The sequence below is a fragment of the Cebus imitator genome, unplaced genomic scaffold, assembly GCF_001604975.1.
Source record: "Cebus imitator isolate Cc_AM_T3 unplaced genomic scaffold, Cebus_imitator-1.0 Scaffold277, whole genome shotgun sequence".
Classification (NCBI taxonomy): Eukaryota; Metazoa; Chordata; class Mammalia; order Primates; family Cebidae; genus Cebus; species Cebus imitator.
In genome coordinates this window covers 216,272-241,785 of record NW_016107592.1, presented here as the reverse complement: position 1 = coordinate 241,785, position 25,514 = coordinate 216,272, and the positions used below count along the sequence as shown (strand labels likewise).

The window sequence follows — 25,514 nt, the reverse complement described above, 5'->3', positions numbered from 1 at the left end:
TTTGAGACAGAGTCTTGCTTCATCACCCAGGCTGGAGTGCAGTGGCACAGTCTCAGCTCACTGTTACTTCTGCCTTCCAGGTTCAAGCAATTTTCATGCCTCAGCCTCCCAAGTAGCTGGGATTACCAGGCATGTGCCACCAAGCCAGGCTAATTTTTGTATTTTTGGTGGAGATGGGGTTTCACCATGTTGGCCAGGCTGGTCTTGAACTCCTGGCCTCATGTGATCCACCTCTCTCAGCCCTGCAGAATGTTGGGATTTCAGGCATGAGTCACTGCACCCAGCCTACTTTTTATGGTTAAATAATATTTCATTGTTTGGAACACCACATTTTGTTTATCATTTCCTCAACATTTGGGTTGTTTCCATTTTTTGGCTATTATGAATAATGTAGCTATGAACATTTGTATATAAGTTTTGTGTGGACAAAGACTGGCTGTTAGCATATTTAGATTTTTCCAAACAGCTGTCTGGCTTTTGTTAATCAGAAGCACCCTCATGATGTACCGGAGCCTACACTTTGATACGTAACTTTTTTTTCTGTAGTATTGTCTGAGCAAAATCCTTTGGTGTCACTTCAGAGTGACTGTCTTTAGTGTCACTTCAGAGTGAGTCTACTTGGTATCACTTCAGAGTGACTATGCTATCTTTGTGGACCTGCTTCTAACACCTCAATACAAGTCCTCACTTAGCTGAGCTGATTTCCCAGCCACTCTGTGCTGTGTGTTTCTGTCAGTCAGAGTTTTATAGCTTTGCTGCCTGCATTATCCCAGCTGCCCTTGCTAACTCTAAGGCCTTAACTGATGCTATCATCTCAGTCTCCATAACCATGTTCAACCAAGGCTGTTGAATGACTTTATACATGTTTATATATAAAATTAAGGGCTAGGCCAGGCACAGTGGCTCATACCTGTAATCCCAGCACTTTGAGAGGCTGAGGTGGGCAGATTATTTGAGTCCAGGAGTTTGGGACCAGCCTGGACAACATGCAAAACCCTGTCTCTACTAAAAATACAAAAACTAGCCGTGCACAGTGCCATGCACCTGTAGTCCCAGCTACTCAGGAGGCTGATGTGGGAGAATCACTTGAGCCAGGGAGGCAGAGGTTGCAGTGAGCCAAGATCATGCTACTGCATTCAAGCCTGGACAGCAGGGCAAGACCCTGTCTCAAAAAAATAAAGGGCTAGACTTATTTTAGTACAACACATTGCATATGTAATACTGTTTTTTTTAACAGTTATATACAAATCAGAATAAGATACTTCTTCAGACAAATGTTCAAAATTATTTTCTTTATCCTGTGTAATTAACCCATTTTTTCTTAAAACATCCCATGTAGCTGATTTCCCCAGAAAGGAAAAAATAATATTATAAGTCACTATTGTCTTCATTTTTCAAAGGGGGAAGGGCAAGGAATAATAAGAGGGTTCAGAAAGTTCTAAGAAATCTATCCTGAATTTCAAACTAAGCCTAACAGAATGAATTCTATAAATGCAGAATGCGTTGTGTCTCACAGTTTTATTCTCCTCTGTCTCCTACCCAATCTCACCTTCCTTCAAGATAGAGGCTCATTTTAAACTTATTCCTCAGTTTTATAGGTCCTTTTAATATAGGGTAAGGGAGCATCTTTTCTCGCTTGGGATATTAGAGGCTATCCTGAAAAAGAAAACAATTATTTAGTTTTTAGGGTCATAATGGAGAGGCCGGCTTTTCTTCCATATAACTCTGCCAGAGGGAACCTGTAAAACTAATACCCAGCAACCTACCTGGTTCTTTTTGAGAAAGACTGTCCCCCTTGCCCAAGCATGCTTGTTCTCGAGAAAGATATATATATATATGGAATAGTAAGGCAGGAAAGGAACCCCAGACCAAGACAGCTGGATCTCAAATTAACAATTGATGTGTCCCAATCACCCCCACAGCAGAGAGCACCAATCTCTTGCCTACTCAAGCTCTCTTATCGTTGTCATCCTGAAGACTCAGACTGAGCGCATGGTTCAGATGGGACTGCCTGTGTCTTCAGACAGAGAAAGTTCATGAGTCATCTGCAGGCCAAGAAGAGATGCAGGTAGCTGTGCAGGAAGTGCCTACTGGTAGTAATCAGCTATCTTGTTAGGATGGACTTAATTATATGCTGCAGCGAGCAGGAGAAAATATTTTTTAGTTTATTCCAAAAAGACATTTGGAAAACTTTTACAATGGCTTTTTCCACTGTAACTCTGCATAGCTCCTAATTTTCCATGTGCTCAAACTGAATTTATAACTATGTGTTTATGATTCTCTGTTTTTTTCTCATTCTGGTTAGTTCCTCCAGGAGAAACCTGTCACCCAAAAACAACTTTTCTCTTACAATTCCCAGCCCCATTGATTGTACTTTCCCTTGTGATCAAAGCAGAGATAGAAGAGAGTAGATCATAGATCATACATTTCTCTGTAGTGAAATTCCCCTACATTTGATCTTTTCCTAGAAAAGGTCACTCTAAAAACCGTGTTCTTGGGTGGTGCTATATTCCAGTTGTAATGAACTCCTTGAAACTAACTCATGTTCTCAAATCCTTTCAAAAACCAAGCACATATATTAATATTTCCATTCAAACACAAGTAAATAAGTAAAAAGCAAATAAGCCAACTTCATGCTAGTCTTCCTCTGTCAATAACTCATTGCCACAGCCCACTTCTTTTCAAAGCCCTTCACAGGTCCTGGTCTTTTTGTCTCTCTGAATTTTTTGGAAAACATTTTGATATATCAAAATTTACAGATAATTTCCTCATCAAAAAACAAGAAGAAATATTTTCTTGCGTAAGAATTTAACACCAGGGCAGGCTTTTAACCACTGTTCTGGCTTTGAAACTTAGCAGATTTATAGGAAGTAAAGAAAATCAAAGTATTTCTTGTCCTTTGCTGCAAACCAACATTGTACTAGAAAGTGCAGTAAGAAAAAGAAGAGGCTGCATCTTTATTGTCTCTACACCTTCATACCCAGCAAGTGTCTGGCATATAATAAGTGATTATAAAAATATTTATAGAGTAATTGAATGACTATAAAATTAACCTTGCCCTCAGGAGTTTAGACACTACTGGAAAATAATGATCACGTTACAAAATATTATGGTAGAAGCTCTTTTACCTGAACATAATTGAGTTTGATAGTAGGGAATCATAAACTATATACGTATGTGTGTACTATAAAATGTGTATGTTAAATATTTTAACTCGGGCATTAATTTATTCTGATGTCTTTTGATATAGGGTCAAAGCCTTTTCTCTGAGAATGAGTCTCATACGTAATTAGAGTTCTGTGACATCTTTCTTTGATAAATCACACTCATAGTATGTTTGTTAATCTGATTTACAGTTTTAGTTTCTTTAAAGTAGAGAGAATATAGTAGTAAAGTACTTTGAATATGGACACCTTCTAGACTTCAATGATTTTTCTCTTTCATCCCACCCTTACCTAATTTTACAGTAAAATCTTTTTAGTAGTTTACTTTTACTAAAACTTAGGGTTTTTTTTAAATTTTAGAATAACTCTTCTTTTCTGCACTCCTGTTAGGTTATGTAAGTGAATTGAATAATTACTGTGAAAAGCACAATCAGCATAAACAGACTGGGGACAAATGCAGCTGACTCTTAGTAAGCACACAACCCAACTACAGTAGGTAAGAAATATGAGAGCGTAAGAGAAGCTATTAGCCACGAATCCATGTGTGATGGGCATTAGTTGGTCTGTTTCATAGGTGAAAGGGAGAGCATTGACTGATTAAGATATTAACTGGAGGTCATTTGAGAGAAGTTATATAGTATTTCACTAAGTGCTATATACATAAAGTTAAGAATTACAATAAGAGGACTTAAATAATCAGGAAATCTTCATGAAATAGTTAGAGTTGGATCTTGAAAGATGATTACAATGTATAATTTGAGGACACGGAGCATTCTCTGGGAAGGAATGAACCTACCAACCTAAAGCCACAGGTTGGTGTTGGGAAAGAGAGGAAATATAACTTAAGGTATGGTTTAATTGAATAAGCATTAAATTGTAAGTCTAAAGGCCTAGTTGCATTCCTACAAATCTTTTTGACATTTTATTTAGGAGATAAATAATGAGGGAGAAAAAGAGTATTCTAGTCAGGAGTGTAAGGAAAAAATATAGGAAAGCTACCCAGCTCAAAGAATTAACATGGAAGCCCAGTGAGAGAGACAATTGAGAAAACAAGGAAAGGCTCAGGATGAAGCATAAGACTAGTGGTTTTCAGTTGTAATCCTCTCAATCATAGTACATATCAAAAGCTTTCAGATAAAATGTGGTGTGAACAGAAGACTCTACCACTTAAAGGAAATTTTTTAAAACACAGCTTTAGATGTATAAGCCTATTGTATACATTATAAAGAGTTGTCAGAAAGTCTTGAAAAGAAATTAGTAGAAAAAAGCAGACTTAAATTTTTAGGAAACAGTGGAAAACGAAATAATTTAATTCCCACTAAATTAGACAAAGGTTCAGTAAAAGAGGGTTGTAAGCTATTTTTTTGTTTTAATAATATTTGGTGTATATTTTATAGACATAGAAAATAAATACTGATTGAATTATGTGGTTGATTGAAAATAAATATTGAAATCTAAATATTAAATGTGAGAGAAAACAGCTCTCTCTATCAATGGGTTCTGCATCTAGTTAGAAAATATATGGGGAAAAAAGTATGGTTGCATATGTACAGACTTTTTTTCTTGTCATTATTTTCTAAACAATAGAGTATAACAGCTATTTACATAGGACTTGTATTAGATATTACAAGTAATCTAGAGATGCTTTAAAGTATGTGGGAGAATGTGAGTAGATTGTATGCAAATATTACACATTTTATTTGGTTTTGGTTTTGGTTTTGTTTTGAGGAGTTTCGACTTTTGTTCCCCAGGCTGGAGTGCAGTGGCCCAGTCTCGCTCACTGCAACCTCCATATCCTGAATTCAAGCGATTCTCTTATCTCAGCCTCTCAGGTAGCTGGGATTACAAGCACCCACTACCACACCTGGCTAATTTTTGCATTTTTAGTACAGACAGGGTTTCACCATGTTGGCCAGACTGGTCTCGAACTCCTGACCTCAGGTGATCCGCCTCCCAAAGTGCTGGGATTACAGATGTAAGCCACCCTGCCTGGCCATATTACACATTTTGTATAAGAGACTTGAGCAGCTGCGGATTTTGGTCAGTGGGGGTTCTATAACCAGTCCCCCACAGATACCAAAGGATGACTGTACTTTATGATTAACTTACAAATAACTGTATGAGGCAGATATTTAATGTATGATAAAATAATGGAGTATTTCTTAAATCTTAACTGATTTCTTTAAAGCTTCTCAAAGGAAGAAGTCTTATAAATTCAGTATGTACCATGTCATTGCTGTTTGATCATCTTTTCTATCCTTTTTTTAGCCAAATTTCACTTGCTTATATGCAAAAAGCTTCTTTTCTGTGGCATTCAATTGTTCTACTTTCTTAACCAATACTTCTGAGAACAGATTTTCAAATGTGTTCATAATCAGTTCAAGGAAATATGTTTGATAACTTAAGATTTTAGTTTGATAACTAAAATATGTTTGATAACTTAGTTTAACTATGTTTAAACTAAGATTTTAAAAAATAAATTTTAAATCTGAGAACAATAGATCTCTGTAAATTCCCATTTGAGGATGAAAGTTTCTGTTTTTCCTCTTATTTTGACTGAAGAGATTTGGAGAGTTTGCGATATTTACTTCCCTTCAAATAAGAAATGAAAGACTATTATTAAAATAATAATTTTAAATTCAAAGTTCAGCTGCCTATTCTTTTTTCATAAAATATTAAAGAGAAAAAGCCAAAAATGTTCTACGTACTCTTTGTCTTCTAGTTTGAAAAGAAACTGCTTTGTGTGGAATGACACCTCACATACTCTGAGTTTAAGAAGTTAGCAGTATCTGAGAAGGTACTATTTTTAGGTCCAGCTGTAATGTTTCTAACTTTGGTAGGCAGAGTAGTGGGTGCTTCCTTTCCCAGAAGGCTCCATATTCTCAACATGTGCAGGTCAATTTGACATAAAGCTACCAACAGGGAGCAACAGGCCCATTGCAGGCTGTGTTTGTAACTTGGAAATTATGAACAGGTATTGGGAGCCACAGACTGTATTTGGGAACCAGCTGCATGTCAGGACAAGCATGGATTGTGGTCCCTGGAGGCTGGGAGAGCACAATGCTTGAATTTCATTTCCTTGGGAGATAAGAAGAAAAAAAAACCTTCCTACCTAACAAGATTGACAGCTTGCTAAATCTGATTATCTTCAGAAGTGTGCTGGACAGTTACGAAGTAAACATTCACTTTTCAAAGATGATGATCAAGGAAACATCTCTACGAAGGGACCCGGATTTAAGGGGAGAGCTAGCTTTCCTGGCAAGGGGCTGTGATTTTGTTCTCCCTTCACGGTTTAAGAAGCGGCTGAAGTCATTTCAGCAGACACAGGTTTGATATTTGGGTGTTTTTGTTTTTGTTTTTTTTGAAAATATTTTTATTACTAATAAAACCATCCAGTGATCTAACTCACAAATAATTTTACAGCTCCCTTGTATCTTGATATTAGATCAAGGAATTAATGTGTGTCCTCTATTCAGCTATTTGCAGAAAGCTATTTGTAGAGGGATTCCAACAGGTTTAAAAATAGACCTTTTGGACCTGGAGTACAGTACTCACATTTTTCTCTTGTAGAGAGGGAATCTAGTTTTAGAGACAACAAATACAACTTAACAAACATCTTACAATTTAGCTAGAAAATTACTGGGATTTTTAATAGGAATATCCTTGAGAAACTAGAATTTCTGTGTTAAAAGCCTTGTGTGCACTTTGAATCAGTAGATTATGTTTTAGCATACATACACATCTCTAACAAATGTTTGTTTAAAAAAGTATGTTAATCCTAGAAATTTTTTTAAAAGCAAGATGTATTTGTTTATCAAGACAATTGTGTGTGTGTGTGCATGTGTCATAATGTATGTAGATAACAAAGAATGGTGGTTACTCCTAGATCGTGAAAAAATGTCTTCTCTAAGCAAGCTGTGCAATCAAGTCCTTTCTGCCTATGAGGAATACTTTACAGAGTCTCTGCTTTCTTGCTTATAACCTATGGCAGTGTTTCACCAAACAAGTACCTAACATTGAGTACAGTATAAATCAAGGGCAATACAAATGCTGGCCATCCAAAATCTGGCAAGAAACCATAGTTTTTTGATTATTCTGACCCAGAATAATCTCAAATTATTTGGGTAGATATGAAATTGCTTTTTTTGTAGGTCAAATATTGGAAATGCTACCGTGACATAGCATAAGGATACTATTCTGAATGAATATCTAAATGATACTGTATTTATAGGGAAAGACTGAAATGGATAATTGAAATACTTTACTCAGCTATTTCTATTCTAATGCTGCTCCTAGACTGGACTGAAACCACTGTATCCAAAGTGAGCAGTTGCTAAACTTGCCAGTACATCTGGCAGAATTTATATTACTAGGTTTTCTTCCATAATGTTTGTAAAGTACCAGTTGTATTTAGCTACCTTAGGTTAAAATTACATATCTGCTGTAGAACTCAATGGAAAGTAAATTGAATATCCAAAAGCTGAAAATAAATGCATTAGTGTTATTTTCCTTTTAAATATTAATATCAGTTTTATTATATATGGAATTGACCAATGGATTAATAAATAGTTGCCTATCAGTGAATTGCTCTGTGTTAAGTACACTAAGAAAAGCAAAATATAATATTTTATAATCAGATATTCTCCCATTCAAATAAAATCTTTGGCAGGTAGTGTTCTAAATATCACTTATTTCTATCAAAGCAAAAGTATAGAGTTAACATTGAAGACCTTGCTGTAAACCTTTCCCAATAGTGTGTATTCATGAGACTCTCAGGTTTCATCCCCACTTGCACCAGTGGTCTTAATTCTATGGGCATAACTGCTCCGGATGTGACATCACAGGAAACATTATGGGGAAACAAAGAATTTGGTGATTGTACACCTAAATCTCACAAATCTCTTTCAGCATAGAATAATGGAAAAGAAATGACACTAATATAAATGGCCTAGGTAAAGCCCCTGAAGAATTCTATGCCTTACTTTAGAATTTCAAGAACACTTTGAACAACAACAATAGTTATTGACTTATGGGACTATGTAATATTTACAGATTTGGCATTAAGGCAGAGACAAATGTTTACTTGAAATAGATTATCAATTTGTTAATTCAGAAATGGTTTGAAAATTTCTAATTGTTGTACAGATGTAAATGATTATTTTATTGATTATTGAATTTGAAGGATTATGCGAGATTATGCTTTATCTAATTTTTTGAGAACCCCATCCTTTGGCCTTATCATTCATTTTCTTACGTGATAGCTAGATCTGTGCCCAGCACTGTTCTGAACCTTTTATCTATATTACATTTTATAATTTCCTTTAATCCTTACAACAACTTTCTGAGAAGTAGACGATGTAATTTCTGTTTTATTATTGAAATTCCAAAAGGTTAAGTAACCTTTTTGAGGTCACAGACTAGTAAACCATCAGTGTTTTAAGTTTTTCATGTTTCATTGGCATCTCTTCCCTTTGTTCTGTTTCTTCCTTGACTATTGCTGTATATGGGTGACATAGCAAAGACATAGTGTGACCACTGGCCTTCATATCCCTAATAGTCTTAATATATGAGCATACTCCATTCTTTGTATTAGTGTCAGATATGAACACAGGGAAATTGGGCTATTACGACACAAATAGGAGATTTAACCATTTTCATCATATATTTATGTGACTAAATCTTATCTCTTTATAAAATTCAAATTTTTAAGGGTAGCTAAGATTTTTATTCTGAATTTTAAAATTATGTTATAAACCTATATGTTAAGAAGAAATATGATAGATCTACTTCTTATAGATACATCATTGTTCAAACTTTAGACATGGCATTTGGGTAATTTAAGGAAGAACATTTGAATAATACTTTGTGTTCATAATAACTATAAAATATATTTAACTAGTCCAATAGTTGTGTTAATCTTTCATACTTTATGTAGCATCTAATACAGTACCATTTGAAATTTGGCTGTTAATTAAGAATAGAAGTTAGAACTATGAAAATCCTCATGGAATCTTTTTTGTTTTTTCTGCTAAGAATCTCAGAACTAAATTTAGTCTTTATTGGTAAGATAAATTTCTACCTGAATAATGGTGTATCTCCCCTCCCCTTTCCCTAAATTGTGGGCAATCTTAATTTCCTTATTGCTTTTTGCCACTCTTTACTGACCTTTCTAATGTCTCTTTATAGTATACCATATCAAATCTTTTTTTTAAAAGAAGAATATAAACTGTAAATGAGTTATTAAACTGTAAAGGGAGTTTGGTTGTGATGAAATTAATGACCATGGTTTTTGCCTGTTAGAGTATACCACAAATAAGATAAATGTGGATCTTGGAGAAAATAGCATGGCCCTAGTGGCAAGTAAATCAGCCAGGTAGAGGACATTTCAGAACTAAAATACTTTAATTTTCTTAAGAAAAATTTTCTAAGCATCAGGGGCTGGCAGTGATTCTACCTCAGCAAAGTCAAACTAGAGAAGATAAAAGGAGCCCCTTCTCCAAATACTTTTTGAATCTATATATTTAAAAAGAACTTGTTTCTGCCTGTTGAAGGACAGGTAAAAGTCAAAGAAAGACCAAGAACTGTCTTCAAAAAGAATGTATTAATCCAGTTCCAGCAGAGTGAGAATACACCTTGAGATTCTTAATATATCAACTAACATTGTTCTTTGATTCTTTTGAAATGTCTGCCAAATGGTTGTTGGGAAAATGTATGTATTTTTTAAACAGAAATCTATGTAAACTTGAGTACTGGCAGATAATAAATAAATTAATTAATTTAGTGCAGATAAGCATTCCCTAGAAATATGCTTACCACTTTTTGGAGTACAGTGAGCCCTTAATCTCCCCTGACTGTGGTTTCTTATATTGCTGGTGAAGATTTTCAGTAAATGAATACTGTTTAAATTTTTTGTGTCTCATAATCTTATTTTTCTTCTAGATTCAAAATAAACCAGAAAAGAAACCTGGAACACCACTTCCACCTCCAGCCACCTCTCCAAGTAGTCCCCGACCTCTCTCCCCCGTTCCCCATGTGAATAATGTTGTGAATGCACCATTGTCCATAAACATTCCACGGTTCTACTTTCCTGAAGGACTCCCAGACACCTGCAGTAACCATGAACAGACTTTAAGCAGAATTGAAACTGCTTTCATGGATATTGAAGATCAGAAAGCAGACATTTATGAAATGGGAAAAATTGCAAAGGTAATCTAACTACCAAATGATTTCTAATCTCCCATTCTCTAGAAACCCTGCTCTCCCTCTCTTCACTGCCTCTTTGCTCTGTTTTTAAGCATGCATGGAGTTGTCTTTTTCCATAGTGGTCTTCCATTTCAACCTCCCATTTAATATAAGAATCCCTTCCAAGACATCACCACTCATGAATTCATTCTCTGCTTAAATCCTTACAGAGACTAGAAGCTCTACCTTGCCAGGCAGCCTGGTCCATTGTTAAATAGCCTTGTTTGTTAGAAATTTTTTCCTTGTGCTGAATAGGAATCTGATGTTTAGTCTCAGCTAATCATTACTGCCCTAATACCAGACAAGGAAGCATTAGGCCATCTCAATATAGCCATTTTACCCAGATGTAAATGGATTTGACAGTAGGAAGCAAATCTTTGGAACTTTCAAATATATCCAACTGCTTCTGAGTTCAGATCTTATCCCCCTAATGTCAGGACTACTCTGACTTGGTTCTGTGCCTCCAGCCTCCTCCCAGAACAGTTAATACTTAGCATAACCATCAGATTATATTTGATTATGCTATTTCCCAGTTTAGCAATATTCAGGAATTCCCACCCTTTATAGCAGTGCTTTGTTTTGTTTGGGCTTTATTTTTATTATGCATGAATATTGAAGAGTCGGGTCACACTTCAGGCTTTAGCAGTAGTTTTAGGCTGTGCTTCAAGAGGCAGAGGGGTTTAGTAGGCTAAGGGCTGCATGGAGGCAAGTAGGAGACCAAGTAGGAATACCTAAGAGCGCATGCACGTTTCCACTGGGAAGGAGTTCCCCTGCTTTCAGGAGTAATATTAAAAAGTTTGAAAACTACCATTCTTCAGGGTAAACCTCAGACTCTTCTTCTTGGTATTCCGTGTTTTCCACAGCCTGTCCCCATCCAGACCTGCCTAAAACTTTCCTGTATGAGCATGACCCTCTTGCTTTCTCATAGGCACACCTCTGCATTTGGTCTCTCAGAGTTCTGCCCCCAAGGTGGGCTTCCACTCATGCACTCTGCTTCCACAGTGGAAGTGTGCATGGGCTCTTAGGTATTCCCACTTGGTCTCCTACTTGCCTCCATGCAGTCCTTAGCCTGCTAAACCTCCTCAGCATCCACTTTGAAGACCTAGCTTCCATTGTGTATTATTGGTGAAGTCCTTGAACTCTCACTTTGTCATGTCCTGCCCTATCTCTGACCTCACAGAGCATTTGTCATTACCTGAGGCAATCCATGAAACCTGTCTCTTTCATGAGCATTTGTCATTGCTGTTAAATGTTATGTAACTAGACTGATTTTAAAGGAAATGAAAAGGAATTCTTTTATTCATTCTGCCTTCTTAAAAATTGCTTGTGGATCTCCTAGATGCTTCTAATGAAAAAGAAACTCATTCCAGAAATAAGAGCTTATCTGTTTCCATTCTGTTTTACTTATGCAGGAACTGCAGTTCTGTGAGTACTTAACCTGAAGTCATGGAGCTAGTTCATGTTGGGAGGGAAGTCATCTAACTTCTAGCATGGTGCTGTTTCTACATATGTCATCTCCCTGAATATGTAGTAAAAGTAACTAACTTCCAGTCAATTGCCACCCAAATGTATTACAAGTTCTTTAAGGGCATTCAGGATTTTCTTACCCGGTTCTTTTAGAGATGGCTGTTGCATTAGATGACAGAACCCTGATGATAAAATTTCTGAAGGGGCTGGAACTATGGCTCTAAATCCAAAAGATAAAATTTAGCAAAGGTGAATGAAATCTGCATTTGGAGTTAATATGGTAACTACATAAATGCCAACAGAGTATTTCTAACATGAGAGCAATGTGCGTGAAAGAGACAGAAGGTTTCATGGATTGCCTCAGGTAAACAGACAGAGAAACTCTTCACATTAAGGCATAGTAGTTCCCTGGTACAGTACTGAGGTCACCATGTCTGGAGAGCCCCTCTTCCTCTGAATATTCCCAACTGTTGACTGAGGAGCCCATTCTCCTGTGTCTTCCTACTGCTCTGCCTCCACATCATTTACGGTCTGGCCTCCCATTCCTGTGCTGTGGTCGCCCTGCCTTGCTTCGTGGCTCAGGGCCTCGCTAGCACTCCACAGATTCAGAGACAGGAGGGCAGAAAGCCTAAAGACTCCACAGTAGTCAAGGGAGGTGTCAAAAAGAGTATAGTCAAGGCAGGGTAGAGGTCTCTGGATGGTGGGTAGCCAGAGGAACAAATTTGCCATTTATGTGCAGTGAGGATCAGTCTGTATGTGGCATCAGAAAAAGACAGCGGTGTTGAAACTGACAGATAACGTGGAGAAGTTTAAAAAGATAGAAAACTAATTTGTTTAGCCCTAATAGTCATTTACATAACAATTTGCTACTTATACATAATAATCATGTGGTGCAATAGCCATTATACATATATATATGTCTCCTTAACTTGTCTGAATTATACTTAATTATAGCCCTAAATTCCATTCATGGGCACCAAGCCTTTGTGTTCATTGCTCTTAGATCTTAATTGTCAGCTCAGGTAACAAAGTAAACTGCATGTGTCTTTAAAAAGTTAAAACCAACATTGCATATAAAAATGAGGAGAGGATGTGTGACTGGGCACAGTGGCTCATGCCTATAATCTCAGGACTGTGGGAAGGTTGAAGCGGGAGGGTCACTTGAGCCTGGAAGTTCAAGACCAGCATGGGCAACATAGTGAGACTCCATCTCCACAGATGATGATTTTTTTTTTTTGAGACGGAGTCTCACTCTTGTTGCCCAGGCTGGAGTGCAATGGCACGATCTTAGCTCACTGCAACCTCTGCCTCGTGGGTTCAAGTAATTCTCCTGTCTTAGCCCGAGTAACTGGGATTACAGGCACATGCCACCACGCCCGGCTAATTTTTGTATTTTTAGTAGAGACAAGGTTTCACCATGTTGGCCAGGGTGATCTCCGATCTCTTGACCTCATGATCCACCCACCTTGGCCTCCCAAAGTGCTGGGATTACAGGCGTGAGCCACCACACCCGGCTCAGATATTTTTTTTTAATTAGCTGGGTGTGGTGACATGTGCCCGTGGTCCTAGCTACTCAGGAGGCTGAGGCAGGAGGATCACTGAACCCAGGAGGTTGAGGGTGCAGTGAACCATGATCACGCCTCCATACTCCAGCTAGAGTGACAGAGTGAGACCCTGTCTCAATAAAAAGTTGGGGGAGATGCGTATATAATTACCTAAAAAGATAACATGAGTGTGTCAGTTTGGTTTTTTTTTTTTTTTTGCCTCTTTATTCTTAAAACTGTTTATTTAAAAACTGATTTAATCATATCTTCCAGTTAACTAATTATCTTTTTTATTCAATTTTATTTCTAGTTGTTGGGAAACAGGTGATGGTTGGTTACATAAGTTAAGTTCTTTAGTGGTGATTTATGAGAATTTGGTGTACCCATTACCCATCACCCAGGCAGTATACACTGTATCCTATTTGTAGTCTTTTATCCCTTACTCCCTTCCCATCCTTTTACTCTTAGTCCCCAAAGTCCATTGTGTCATTCTTATGCCTTTGCATCCTCATAGTTTAGCTCCCACTTATGAGTGAGAACATACAATGTTTGGTTTTTCATTCCTGATTTACTTCATGTAGAATAGTCTCCAATCTCATCCAAGTTGCTGCGAATTCCATTAATTCATTCCTTTTTATGGCCAAGTAGTATTTCCTTACACACACACACACACACACACACACACGCCACAGTTTATCCATTAGTTGATTGATGGGCATTTAGGTTGGTTCCATGTGAATTGTGCTGCTATAAACATGCATGTACAAGTATCTTTTTTGTGTAATGACTTCTTTTCCTCTCAGTAGATACCCAGTAGTGGGATTGCTGGACCAAATGGTAGTTCTTTATTAGTTTTTAAAGGAATCTTCACACTGTTTTCCATAGTGGTTGTACTAGTTAACATTCCCACCAGCAGTGTAGAAGTGTTCCTTCTTCACCACAGCCATGCCAACATCTACTGTTTTCTATTTTTTGATTACGACCATTCTTGCAGGGGTAAGGTGGTATTGCATTGTAGTTTTGATTTGCATTTCACTGATGTTGAGCATTTTTTATGTTTGTTGGCAATTTGTATATCTTCTTTTGAGAATTGTCTATTCGTGTCCTTAGCCCACTTTTTGATGGGATTTTTTCTTGTTGATTTGAGTTCATGATAGATTCTGGATATTAGTCTTTTGTCAGATGTATAATTTGTGAAGACTTTTTCCCACTCTGTGGGTTATCTGTTAACTCAGCTGACTGTTCCTTTCACCATGCAAAAGCTCTTTAATTAAGTCCTAGCAATTTATCTTTGTTTTTATTACATTTGCATTTGGGTCATGAAATGCCTGCCTAAGTCAATGTCTAGAAGGGTTTTTCCAATGTTATCTTCTAGAATTTTTATAGTTTCAGGTCTTAGATTTAAGTCCCTAATCCTTCTTGAGTTGATTTTTGTATAAGGTGACAGATGAGGATCCAGTTTCATTCTCCTACATGTGCCTAACCAATTATCCGAGCATCGTTTGTTGAAAAGGGTATGATTTCCCTACTTTATGTTTTTGTTTACTTTGTCAAATGTCAGTTGGCTGTAAGTACTTGGCTTTATCTCTGGGTTCTCTATTCTGTTCCATTGGTATATTTGCCTATTTTTATAACAGTACCATGCTGTTTTGGTGACTGTGGCCTTATAGTGTAGTTTGGAATCAGGTAATGTGATGCCTCCAGATTTGTTCTTTTTGCTTAGTCTTGCTTTGGCTTTGCAGGCTCTTTTTTGGTTCCATATGAATTTTAGAATTGCTTTTTCTAATTCTGTGAAGAATGATGGTGGTATTTTGATGGGAATTGCATTGAATTTGTAGATTGCTTTTGGCAGAATGGTAGTTTTCACAATATTGATTCTAGCCATCTACGAACATGGGATGTGTTTCCATTCTTGTGGTCTGTGATTTCTTTGAGCAGTGTTTTCTGGTTTTCCTTGCAGAGGTCTTTCACCTCCTTGGTTAGGTATATTGCTAAGTCGTAGTCGTAGTCGTAGTCATAGTAGTAGTAGTAGTTGTTGTTGTTGTTGTTCAGGCTATTGTAAAAGAGGTTGAGTTCTTGATTCTCAGCCTGGTCACTGTTGGTATATAGAAAAGCTGCTGATTTGTGTACATTAATTTTGTATACAGAAACGTTGCCGAATTCTTTTATCAGTTCTAGGAACTTTCTGGAGGAGTCTTTAGGATTTTCTGGGTAAACGAACATATCAGCAAACAGTGACAATTTGACTTTGTCTTTATTGATTTGGATGCCCTTTCTCTTGTCTGATTGCTCTGGCTAGGACTTCCAGTACTGTGTTGAAGAGGAGTGATGAGAGTGGCCATCCTTGTCTTTTTCCAGTTCTCAGAGGGAATGCTTTCAACTTTTCTCCATTCAGAATTATATTGGCTGTGGGTTGTTCTTAGATGACTTTTATTATTACATTGAGGTATGTCCCTTATATGCCAATTTTGCTGAGAATTTTAATCATAAAGGGATGCTGGATATTGTCAAATGCTTTTCTGTATTTATTGAGATGATCATGTGATTTTTGTTTTTAATCCTGTTTATGTGGTGTATCCTCACATTTATTGACTTGCATATGTTAAACCATCCCTGCATCCCTGATATGAAACCCACTTGATGATGGTGGATTATCTTTTTGATATGTTGCTGGATTCAGCTAATATTTTGTTAAGGGTTTTAGCTTCTATGTTCATCAGGGATATTGATCTGTAGTTGTTTGTTTGTTTTTTGGTTACATCCTTTCCTGGTTTGGGTATTAGGGTGATGCTGGTTAGGGGGGGTTCCCTCTTTCTCTGTTTTGTGGAATAGTGTCAATAGGATTGGTACCAATTCTTCTTTGAATGTCTGATAGAATTCTATTGTGAATCCATCTGTCCTGGACTTTTTTTGGTTGGTAATTTTTAAATTACCATTTCAATCTCACTGCTTGTTACGGGAGTGTTCAGAGTATCTAATTCTTCCTGATTTAAGCTAGGAGGGTTGTATCTTTCTAGGAATTTATCCATCTCTTCTAGGTTTTCTAGTTTATTTGTGTAAAGGTGTTCATAGTAGCCTTGAATGATATTTTGTATTTCTATGGTGTCAGTTATAATATCTCCTGTTTTGTTTCTTATTGAGCCTATTTGGATTTTCTCTCTTCTTTTCTTGGTTAATCTTGCTAATGGTCTATTAATTTTATTTATCTTTTGAAAGAAGTAACTTTTTGTTTCATTTATCTTTTGTATTTTTCAGTTTCATTTAGTTCAGCTCTGATCTTGGTCATTTCCTTTCTTCTGCTAGGTTTGGGTTTGGTTTGTTCTGTTCTTTTCTTGTTTCTCTAACTCCTTGAGGTATGACCTTAGATTGTCTTTGATCTTTCAGGCTTTTTGACGTACATGTTTAGGGTTATGAACTTTCCTCTTAGCACTGCCTTTGCTGTGTCCCAGAGGGTTTGATAGCTTGTGTCACGATTGTTTTTCAGTTCAAAGAATTTTAAATTTTCATCTTGATTTCATTTTTGACCCAGTGACCATTTAGGAGCAGGTTATTTAATTTCCATGCATTTGCATGGTTTTGAGTGTTCCTTTAGGATTTCCAGTTTTATTCCACTGTGGTCTGAGAGAGTGCTTGAGATAATTTCAGTTTTCTTAAATTTATTGAGGCTCATTTTATGGCCTCTCCTATGATCTGTCTTGGAGAAAGTTCCATGCACTGTTGAATAGAATGTATATTCTGCCGTGTTGGATGGAATGTTCTGTATATATCTATTAAATCCATTTGTTGCAGGGTATAGTTTAAATCCATTGTTTCTTTGTTGACTTTCTGTCTTGATGACCTGTCTAGTGCTGTCAATGGAGTATTGAAGTCCCCCACTATTCTTGTATTGCTGTCTGTCTCATTTATTCAGTCTGTTAGTAATTGTTTTATAAATTTGGGAGCTCCAGTGTTAGGTGCATATATGTTTAGGATTGTGATATTTTCCTGTTGGAAAAGGCCTTTTATCATTATATAATGTCCCTCTTTGTCTTTTTTAACTGTTGTTGCTTTAAAGTTTGTTTTGTCTGATATAAGAATAGCCACTCCTGCTCACTTTTGGCGTCCATTTGCCTGAAATGTCTTTTTCCACACCTTTACCTTAAGTTTGTGCAAGTCGTTATGTGTTAGGTGAGTCTTGAAGGCAGCAGATAGTTGCTTGGGTGAATTTTTATCCATTCTGCAATTCTGTATCTTTTAAGAGGAGCATTTAGACCATTTACATTCAGTGTTAGTATTGAGAGGTGAGGTACCATTCCATTTGTCATGCTATTTGTTGCCTGTATACCTTGGTTTTTTGTTTTTGTTTTTTAAACTGCATTTTTGTTTTATAGGTCCTGAGGCATTTAGGCTTTAAAGAAGTTCTGTTTTTATTTGTTTCCAGGATTTGTTTCAAGATTTAGACCTCCTTTTAGCAGTATGTAATGGTGTATGGTGGCTTGATAGTGGCGAATTCTCTCAGCATTTGTTTGTCTAAAAAAGACTGTGTCTTTTCTTCAGATATGAAGCTTAGTTTCACTAGATACAAAATTCTTGACTGATAATTGTTTTGTTTGAGTAGGCTAAAGATAGGGCCCCAATCCCTTCTAGCTTGTAGGGTTTCTGCTGAGAAATCTGCTGTTAATCTGATAGGCTTTCCTTTATCAGTTACCTGGTACGTTTGTCTCAAAGCTCTTAAGATTCTTGCCTTCATCTTAACTTTAGATAACCTAATGACAATGTGCCTAGGCAATGATCTTTTTGCCATGAATTTCCCAGGTGTTTTTTGTGCTTCTTGTATTTGGATTCTAGGTCTCAAGCAGGGCCGGGGAAGTTTTCCTCAATTATTTCCCCAAATATGTTTTCCAAACTTTTAGATTTCTCTTCTTCCTCAGGAACAGCAATTAATCTTAGGTTTGGTTGTTTAACATAATCCCTGTCTCCTTGGAGGCTTTGTTAATATTTTCTTTTTTTTTTTTTTTTTTTTTTTTTGTTGGATTGGGTTAATTTGAACACCTTATCTTTAAGCTCTGAATTTCTTTCTTCTGCTTGTTCAATTCCATTGCTGAGACTTTCCAGAGCGTTTTGCATTTCTATAAGCATGTCCATTGTTTCCTGAAGCTTTGCTTGTTTTTTATTTATGCTATCTATTTCCTTGAGTATTTCTCCCTTCATGTGTATTATTTTTTGAATTTCCTTATACTGGGCTTCACCTTTCCCTGGTGCCTCCCTGATTAGCTTAATAACTAACCTCTTGAATTCATTTTCAGGTAAATTAGGGATTTCTTCTTGGTTTGGATCCATTGCTGGTGAGCTAGTGTGATTTTTTTGGAGGTGTTAAAGAACCTTGTTTTGTCATATTACCAGAGTTGGTTTTCTGCCTCCTTCTCATGTGGGTAGCCTCTGTCAGAGAAAAGGTCTAGGGCTGAAGGTTGTTGTTCAGATTTTTTGTCCCACAGGGTATTCCCTTGATGTAGTACTCTCCCCCTTTTCCTGTGGATGTAGCTTCCTGAGAGCCAAGCTGTAGTGATTATTATCTCTCTTCTGGATCTAACCACCCAGCAAGTCTGCCAGGCTCTAGGCTGGTACTGGGGGCTTTCTGCACAGAGTCCTGTGATATGAACCCTCTGTGGGTCTCTCAGCCATGGATACCAGCACAGTATTTGGGGTTTCTCTCAGGTCCTGCAGGAGCAGTCCACTTCCTTCAGGTGGTCTGTGAGTCCTCTCAGGTTTCCTGATTTATTCCTGCAGTTGTTCTGTAGCCAAAATTCACATTGCGAGCCTCCACACACTGCTCTGTCTGTCCCAAGTCAGAGCTGCAATCTAGTCCTGCTTCCCATCCACCATGATCCCCTCAGTCCTCAGAGACTTTTTAATTACTCCTAATTATCTTTTAATTTAGCTTTTGCTTGGCTATTGGAGTCTATTAGTACTCACCAAGTCATCCTTATTTTCAACAGTTCTTTACTATGCATGCAAGTCTCTTTTGGTACCAGACAGTGAGCTCTGTCTCCAGCGCTAACTGTTTGTATTCTTATGATAGGTTGGCATAGGAAAAGGAGAAGAGAGGCAACCTTTAAGGAGTAAGGAGCAGAGAGTCCTTTAGAGCAATAAATGAATGTTCTTAAGGATTCTTGTAGTTTATAAAGTTATTTGGAAGACCAGCTTGAGTTTGCCACCTACTCTTAGTGGCACTCAAGTGTAGCTGTTATAAAGACTGGGATCTGTTAAGTGCCTCGCAAACAGTTCATGAAATCTGCATCTGTTGGTGAGGTTTAGCTCGTTCATCTTAGACCTCAGGCAGCCCTGAAGAGCTTATTGCACACATCTCGTTAAGTTCTCAGTGTGTAGTTTGTACTTTTTTGCACAGCTTTAAGTAATGATAGAGAAGAAATGAATAGAGAATGAATCTCAGAAAAACAAAATCAACATAGCAACAGAAACAGAGAAACAGTAAGAAAAGCATTTTTCAGAGACTGGGCCAAAGGATTCATCATGGAGTTTTAACTTCTAGCAGAAAGTTGAGGAAAAAGAATAAGCCCAGCAATCCCATTACTGGGTATATATCCAAAGGAATACAAATCGTTCTACTATAAGGACACGTGCACACGAATGTTCATAGCAGCACTGTTTACAATAGCAAAGACCTGGAACCAACCCAAATGCCCATCGACGATAGACTGGATAGGGAAAATGTGGCACATATACACCATGGAATATTATGCAGCCATCAAAAACGATGAGTTTGGGTCCTTTGTAGGACATGGATGAACCTGGAAACCATCATTCTCAGCAAACTGACAGAAGAGCAGAAGATCAAACACTGCATGTTCTCACTCATAGGCGGGTGTTGAACAATGAGAACACATGGACACAGGGAGGGGAGCACTACACACTGGGGTCAGTTGGGGGGAAATAGGGGAGGGACGGTGGGGGGTGGGAAGCTGGGGAGAGATAGCAAGGGGAGAAATGCCAGATGTAGGTGATGGGGAGGAAGGCAGCAAATCACACTGCCACGTGTGTTCCTATGCAACAGTTTTGCATGTTCTTCACATGTACCCCAAAACCTAAAATGCAATAAAATAAATAAATGGGGAAAAAAAAAAAAGAATAAGATACTTTTCTGAATCATACAAAGCCCTGCAGCTTCTCTTTTCTGGCTGACATAGCACCATCTTAACCCATTACGCCTGTGGCCTGGAAGGTAGCCTCTCTGTGCCTGAATTTCTTCATCTGCAAAATGGAATTTTAAAAAAAACTGCCCTCGTCTACATGGGGATCATGTGAGGACCAAATGAAATAACAAGCCTGAGGCAGTTTAAAATGTTGAAAGAAGATTACAAATATCTCCTTTAGACAACCCTGCTTTGGATTATTTGTGGTGTTGGCCATTCTTAGATCAAACCATAAGTGTTAATCAAGTTTTCTTTGCTGTAGCAACTTTGATTACCATATATTGACTCTCGCTGCCTCCTCTAAAAATAAGTTTCCTAAATCCATTTTCTGTATCTCTGTGTATACCCACTTGCTATTCACTGTCTTCCTTTGTAAAAAACGAAAACAAAAAAGTCAGTATTCACACTTCAACAAGAAAAAGCTTGTTCTCTCCTCTGTTAATAAAAGTACTATTCTCATGCCTTCAGATTAATCCCATTTACTGTTTAGATTTTTATTGATCTCCTGGCTCTTTTATCTTAAATCTTTGATTTTTAAGCAGATGCAGGCTAGCCATACTTTTTTTGATAGAGCGTAATGTCCATAGCCCTTACCATTCTTCCTTCCCATTTTATCCCCTTCATCATTTTTCCAAGGGCGTGTGCTACCCTCCTACTGTTTAACACTTGGCTACTCAGGGTACCCCACTTTGAGAACAGTAGGCTGACCTTTTCCATCTACTTCAAAACATCTTTTCTCTGTACCCTGTCTCTGAGGATTTTGCCTTTGGGTCATAATTAGTTTATTAATCTTCAGAGACTTACTACTTCTTATGAGCTGATGTATGTGCATTTTAACAGAAGTCTTCTGGAGAAAAGACCTTAAGAGAATGAAAGTTGCTTATTTAGTGGAATTTACCCCACAGAAGGCAGTAAGCACATAGCCCCTGGAAGTGTTTCTAATCAGGAAGTTAGAAGATTTCTGATCCCTTCCAATTCTGAAAAATTCATAAGTGACTCTAATGGTGGGAGTTTGAAGCACTTTTGTAAGCCAGTTCCAGCGTCTCCACACACCTTCTGTTTGTGGCTCCCCTGCCTCTGTGATATAGATGATTCTTTCCCAGTAGTTGCCACTAGCCTATCACTAAGTCTAAGAGCATTTTCCTGGCAAACCACTGTTCTGCATGAAAGGAGAGTCTGGAATTGGGGAAGATTGATTCAACAGTTTATATAGCCAATGCATATTAATTGTGAGCTTTGTACCTTGACAATTATTATTTATACAATAAACAAAAATCACATGGTTGCTAAGCAACACCTTTCCTTCATTTTTGACCCCAGTGGAGGTATGAGGTATTTAGCCTCTGGACTTAAGAAATCTTCATTTCTGCAAGCAAGTAGAATACTCTGCTTGCAGACATGCTTTAGTGGCCCTGGCAGCAGCAGCCTCTTATTTCTGCCCTGTCCTTACCTCCCTTGGCTTGAATCTTGCCTTCCATATCTCCATGAGCCCAGCTGCCTGGTATTCTTTCAAGATAACTAATGTCAGGCTAGGTAGTCTTCAGGCTTCTGTGGGGATTCCCCTGTGCACTGAGGCCTCACACCAAGAGCAGCTTCACCTAAACCTAATGTGGATGCACAAATAGTCTTCCTCCATAGGAGAGGTTTCCTTCTGTAGAATGAGCAACAGATCCTGGATCTAATGTGAGTAATAATATATTTATCTTATAACAAAATATGTCTTGTTGGAGAGTTTCACATTTGGGAATATGTTTTCTGTGTATCTAGAAATTGAGATGATTTGGAGACTATTTCTCTGCTAATAGTAAGGATTGTATTATTGCTGATAACAATGGTCCCCAGCCTTTTTGGCACCAGGGACAAGTTTTGTGGAAGATAATTTTTCCATGAATGGAGGTAGGATAGGGGATGGTTTCAGGATGAAACCTGTTCTGCCTCAGATCCTCGGGCATTAGTTAGATGAAGCGCACAACCTAGATCACTCACGTGCACAGTTCGCAATAGGATTCACTATCCTATAAGAATCTGATGCTGCCACTGATGGAACAGGAGGGTGGAGCTCAGGTAGTAATGCTTGCTCACCTGCCCTTCCCCTCCTGCTATGTGGCCCAGTTCCTAACAGGCCATGGACTGGTATCTGTCCATGGCCCAGGGGTTGCAGACCTCTTCCTTTCAATTAAAAAAAAATTGTCCTTTTACTAAATTTACCTCCCTTTTTCCTATAGAATTTTTTCTCCAGTTTTTTTAATTGAAGAGCTTTTTATCAAGAAAAATCAGTTCCTTTTAGGGTATTAAAATTGTTTTATGTTCATTTCCAGTCTTTCCTAAGGCTTTGTAATCATTTGTGGTAACTTCTAATATAGAAATAAATGTTAGCATTTGCCTTTCACCTTTTACCTGAATTATAACCATTTAAATAGATATGACAGCTGTTTTCTTGAGCTGTCTAGGATTTTCTGGTTCTTCTTGAGCCTGGGACTTAATAACAGAATAGGCAAAGGAGAGAGAAGAAGATAGATAGTGGAGTATAGTAACATCAAGTGACCAAGTAATAAAGGTGGCTGTATTTTTCTGCTTAAGGAATGAATGAATGTGTGTATACAACTATGACATTCAGTCATTTCATTTTCTTAGAAGATAGTAAATATATAAGAGTGGTAAGCTGAGTGTGGTAGCTCATGCCTGTAATCCCAGCACTTTGGGAGGCTGAGGCAGGAAGATCATTTGAGATCAGAAGTTCAGGACCAGCGTGACCAACATCGTCATTCCGTCTCTATTAAAAATACAAAAATTTGCTGGGTATGATGGTGGGCACTTGTAATCCCAGCTACTTGGGAGGCTGCGGCAGGAGAATTGCTTAAACCTGGGAGGCAGAGGCTTCAGTGAGCTGAGATTGTGCCACTGTACTCCAGCCTGGGGAACAGAGCAAGACTCCATCTCAAAAAAAGTGGTGAGAAGGGATGCTGGTCACTTTAACTGTCAGGTTGAGGGAGAGAATCACTTTAGATGAACTTGGAGAAAAGATAAATGGATTTCCATTTTCTTCATTAAACATGTTCTCTTATTTTGTTTCCCCTCTGCCTCTCTCTGAATCTACCCTAGTTGATATATTTGCCAGTGCTCTAGTTTTGTTCTCCTAAGGGCTCTTCCATCCACTGTGGCATGAAGGGGAAAAGCCACAAAGACCTTTTCTTTGGCCATGTCATCTCTTCATTCCCTCTTGGCTTACACTGTATGTGTTTTATATTTGCAGGTCTGTGGCTGTCCTCTCTATTGGAAAGCCCCCATGTTCAGGGCTGCAGGGGGAGAGAAGACAGGATTTGTGGCAGCACAGTCATTCATTGCCATGTGGAGAAAGTAAGTATCTGAGCAGTCACTCTGGGGCTAGGCAAAGAATTGTGTGACCCTCATGACATGCTCGCTAAAGGTCACCTACTTGCCCTTTATATCAACAAGAAAAATTCAATGATTTACAACCGTTTATACCCACACACAAAGTTCTTTGGCACAAGCCTCTGTCTTAACCTCTTTAAGCAGTAAAGCAGATCTGCAGAAATCTTTCTTTAAAAACTATTTGATAGTTTCTTAGTTTTACTTGGTTTTTCTTGTTTTTTTGTTTTGTTTTTTTGAGATAGAACGTCATTCTTCTGCCCAGGCTGGTGTGCAGAGGCCCAGTCATAGCTCACTGCAGCCTCAAACTCCTGGGCTCAAGTGATCATCCCACCTCAACCTCCCAAGTAGCTGAGACACAGGCATGCACCACCACACCTGGCTAATTTTTTATATTTTGTATAGAGACTGGATCTCACTCTGTTGCCCAGGCTGGTCACAATCTCCTGGCCTCGAGCAATCCTACCAGCTCAGCTTCCCAAAGTACTGAGATTACAGGCATGAACCCCCACACCCAGCCAGTTTTACTTGTTAAATTTGGAATTCAGGATTTGAATCTGGCAGCAGTGAAATAAAAGCAAACAAGAACTCTCCTTTAAGGGGGGCAAATCACATTTGTCACATGAGAATACAGTTTCATTCCCATATGATCCAATTTAGAATTATATCTAGTTGATTTATTGGAAATACTGAATTCTAATCGATTTTAGTCATTCCTTTTTGATTTTTTTTTTTTTAATTTTTACTTCTTATTTTGGCCACCAGCTCCCACAGCAGTCATTCCTTTTTGAAAGCTCCAGTTAAGGAACCAAAGGACTAGTATATTTATCAAGATATTCCTGGAGTCTAACATTCTGACAAATTTTCTGGAATTCAAACCCAACATCTTTCTTCTTTATCTCTTTTTTCTCCCTTCTTTCTTCTTTAGGAGTTATTTCTTATATATTTATACATCTTAGCTAAGTATCACAGCTTGCCCCTCCTGCCTCTTTTAACTGATCAGCCCCCTCATTATGCATGTTCTTTTCGCCTTTTCTGAGCTAAATATCCTTCCTGATAAACTATTGGGAAATGCTACTCACCCATTATTATTGTTGTTATTATTTAACATCAACCTATAATAGCAGATTGAGCAGACACATTTTTTCTAATTTTTTCATTTCACCTAAAAGCCCTTAACAGGATAATGCTTGAGAATATAGTAGGTGATTAATAAATGTATTCTTATTTTTTAAAAATCTAACAGCAGGTCGAGTTCACCAAATTTTTCTTACATTACATTAGAACTAAAGAGTATATGTTGGTGGAGCATGTTCTTACTTACAAGTGGAAGCTTAACAATGAGACCACATAGACACAGGAAGGGGAGCAACACACACTGGGCCTGTCGAGGGGTGGATTGAGGGGAGAGAGAGCATTGGGAAAAATAGCTAATGCATGCTGGGCTTAATATCTAGGTGATGGTTTGATAGGTGCAGCAAACCAGCATGCACATGTTTATCTGTATAACAGACCTG

At 37.8% G+C, this 25,514-nt stretch overlaps 1 protein-coding gene across 4 annotated transcripts in view; it reads left to right on the top strand.

Annotated features, from left to right (window-relative positions):
* PPP2R3A (protein phosphatase 2 regulatory subunit B''alpha) overlaps positions 1 to 25,514 on the top strand; it is a 180,597-nt gene that overhangs the window by 73,242 nt on the left and 81,841 nt on the right. For 3 of the 4 annotated variants that reach the window (XM_017501023.2, XM_017501022.2, XM_017501019.2), the window contains 2 exons: positions 10,104 to 10,370; positions 23,861 to 23,964. In XM_017501023.2, the coding sequence (XP_017356512.1) occupies positions 10,104 to 10,370; positions 23,861 to 23,964 (371 nt within the window). Of the gene's footprint in view, positions 1 to 6,011; positions 6,492 to 10,103; positions 10,371 to 23,860; positions 23,965 to 25,514 lie in introns of those variants that run through there. The other variant, XM_017501024.2, reaches the window with a different exon arrangement.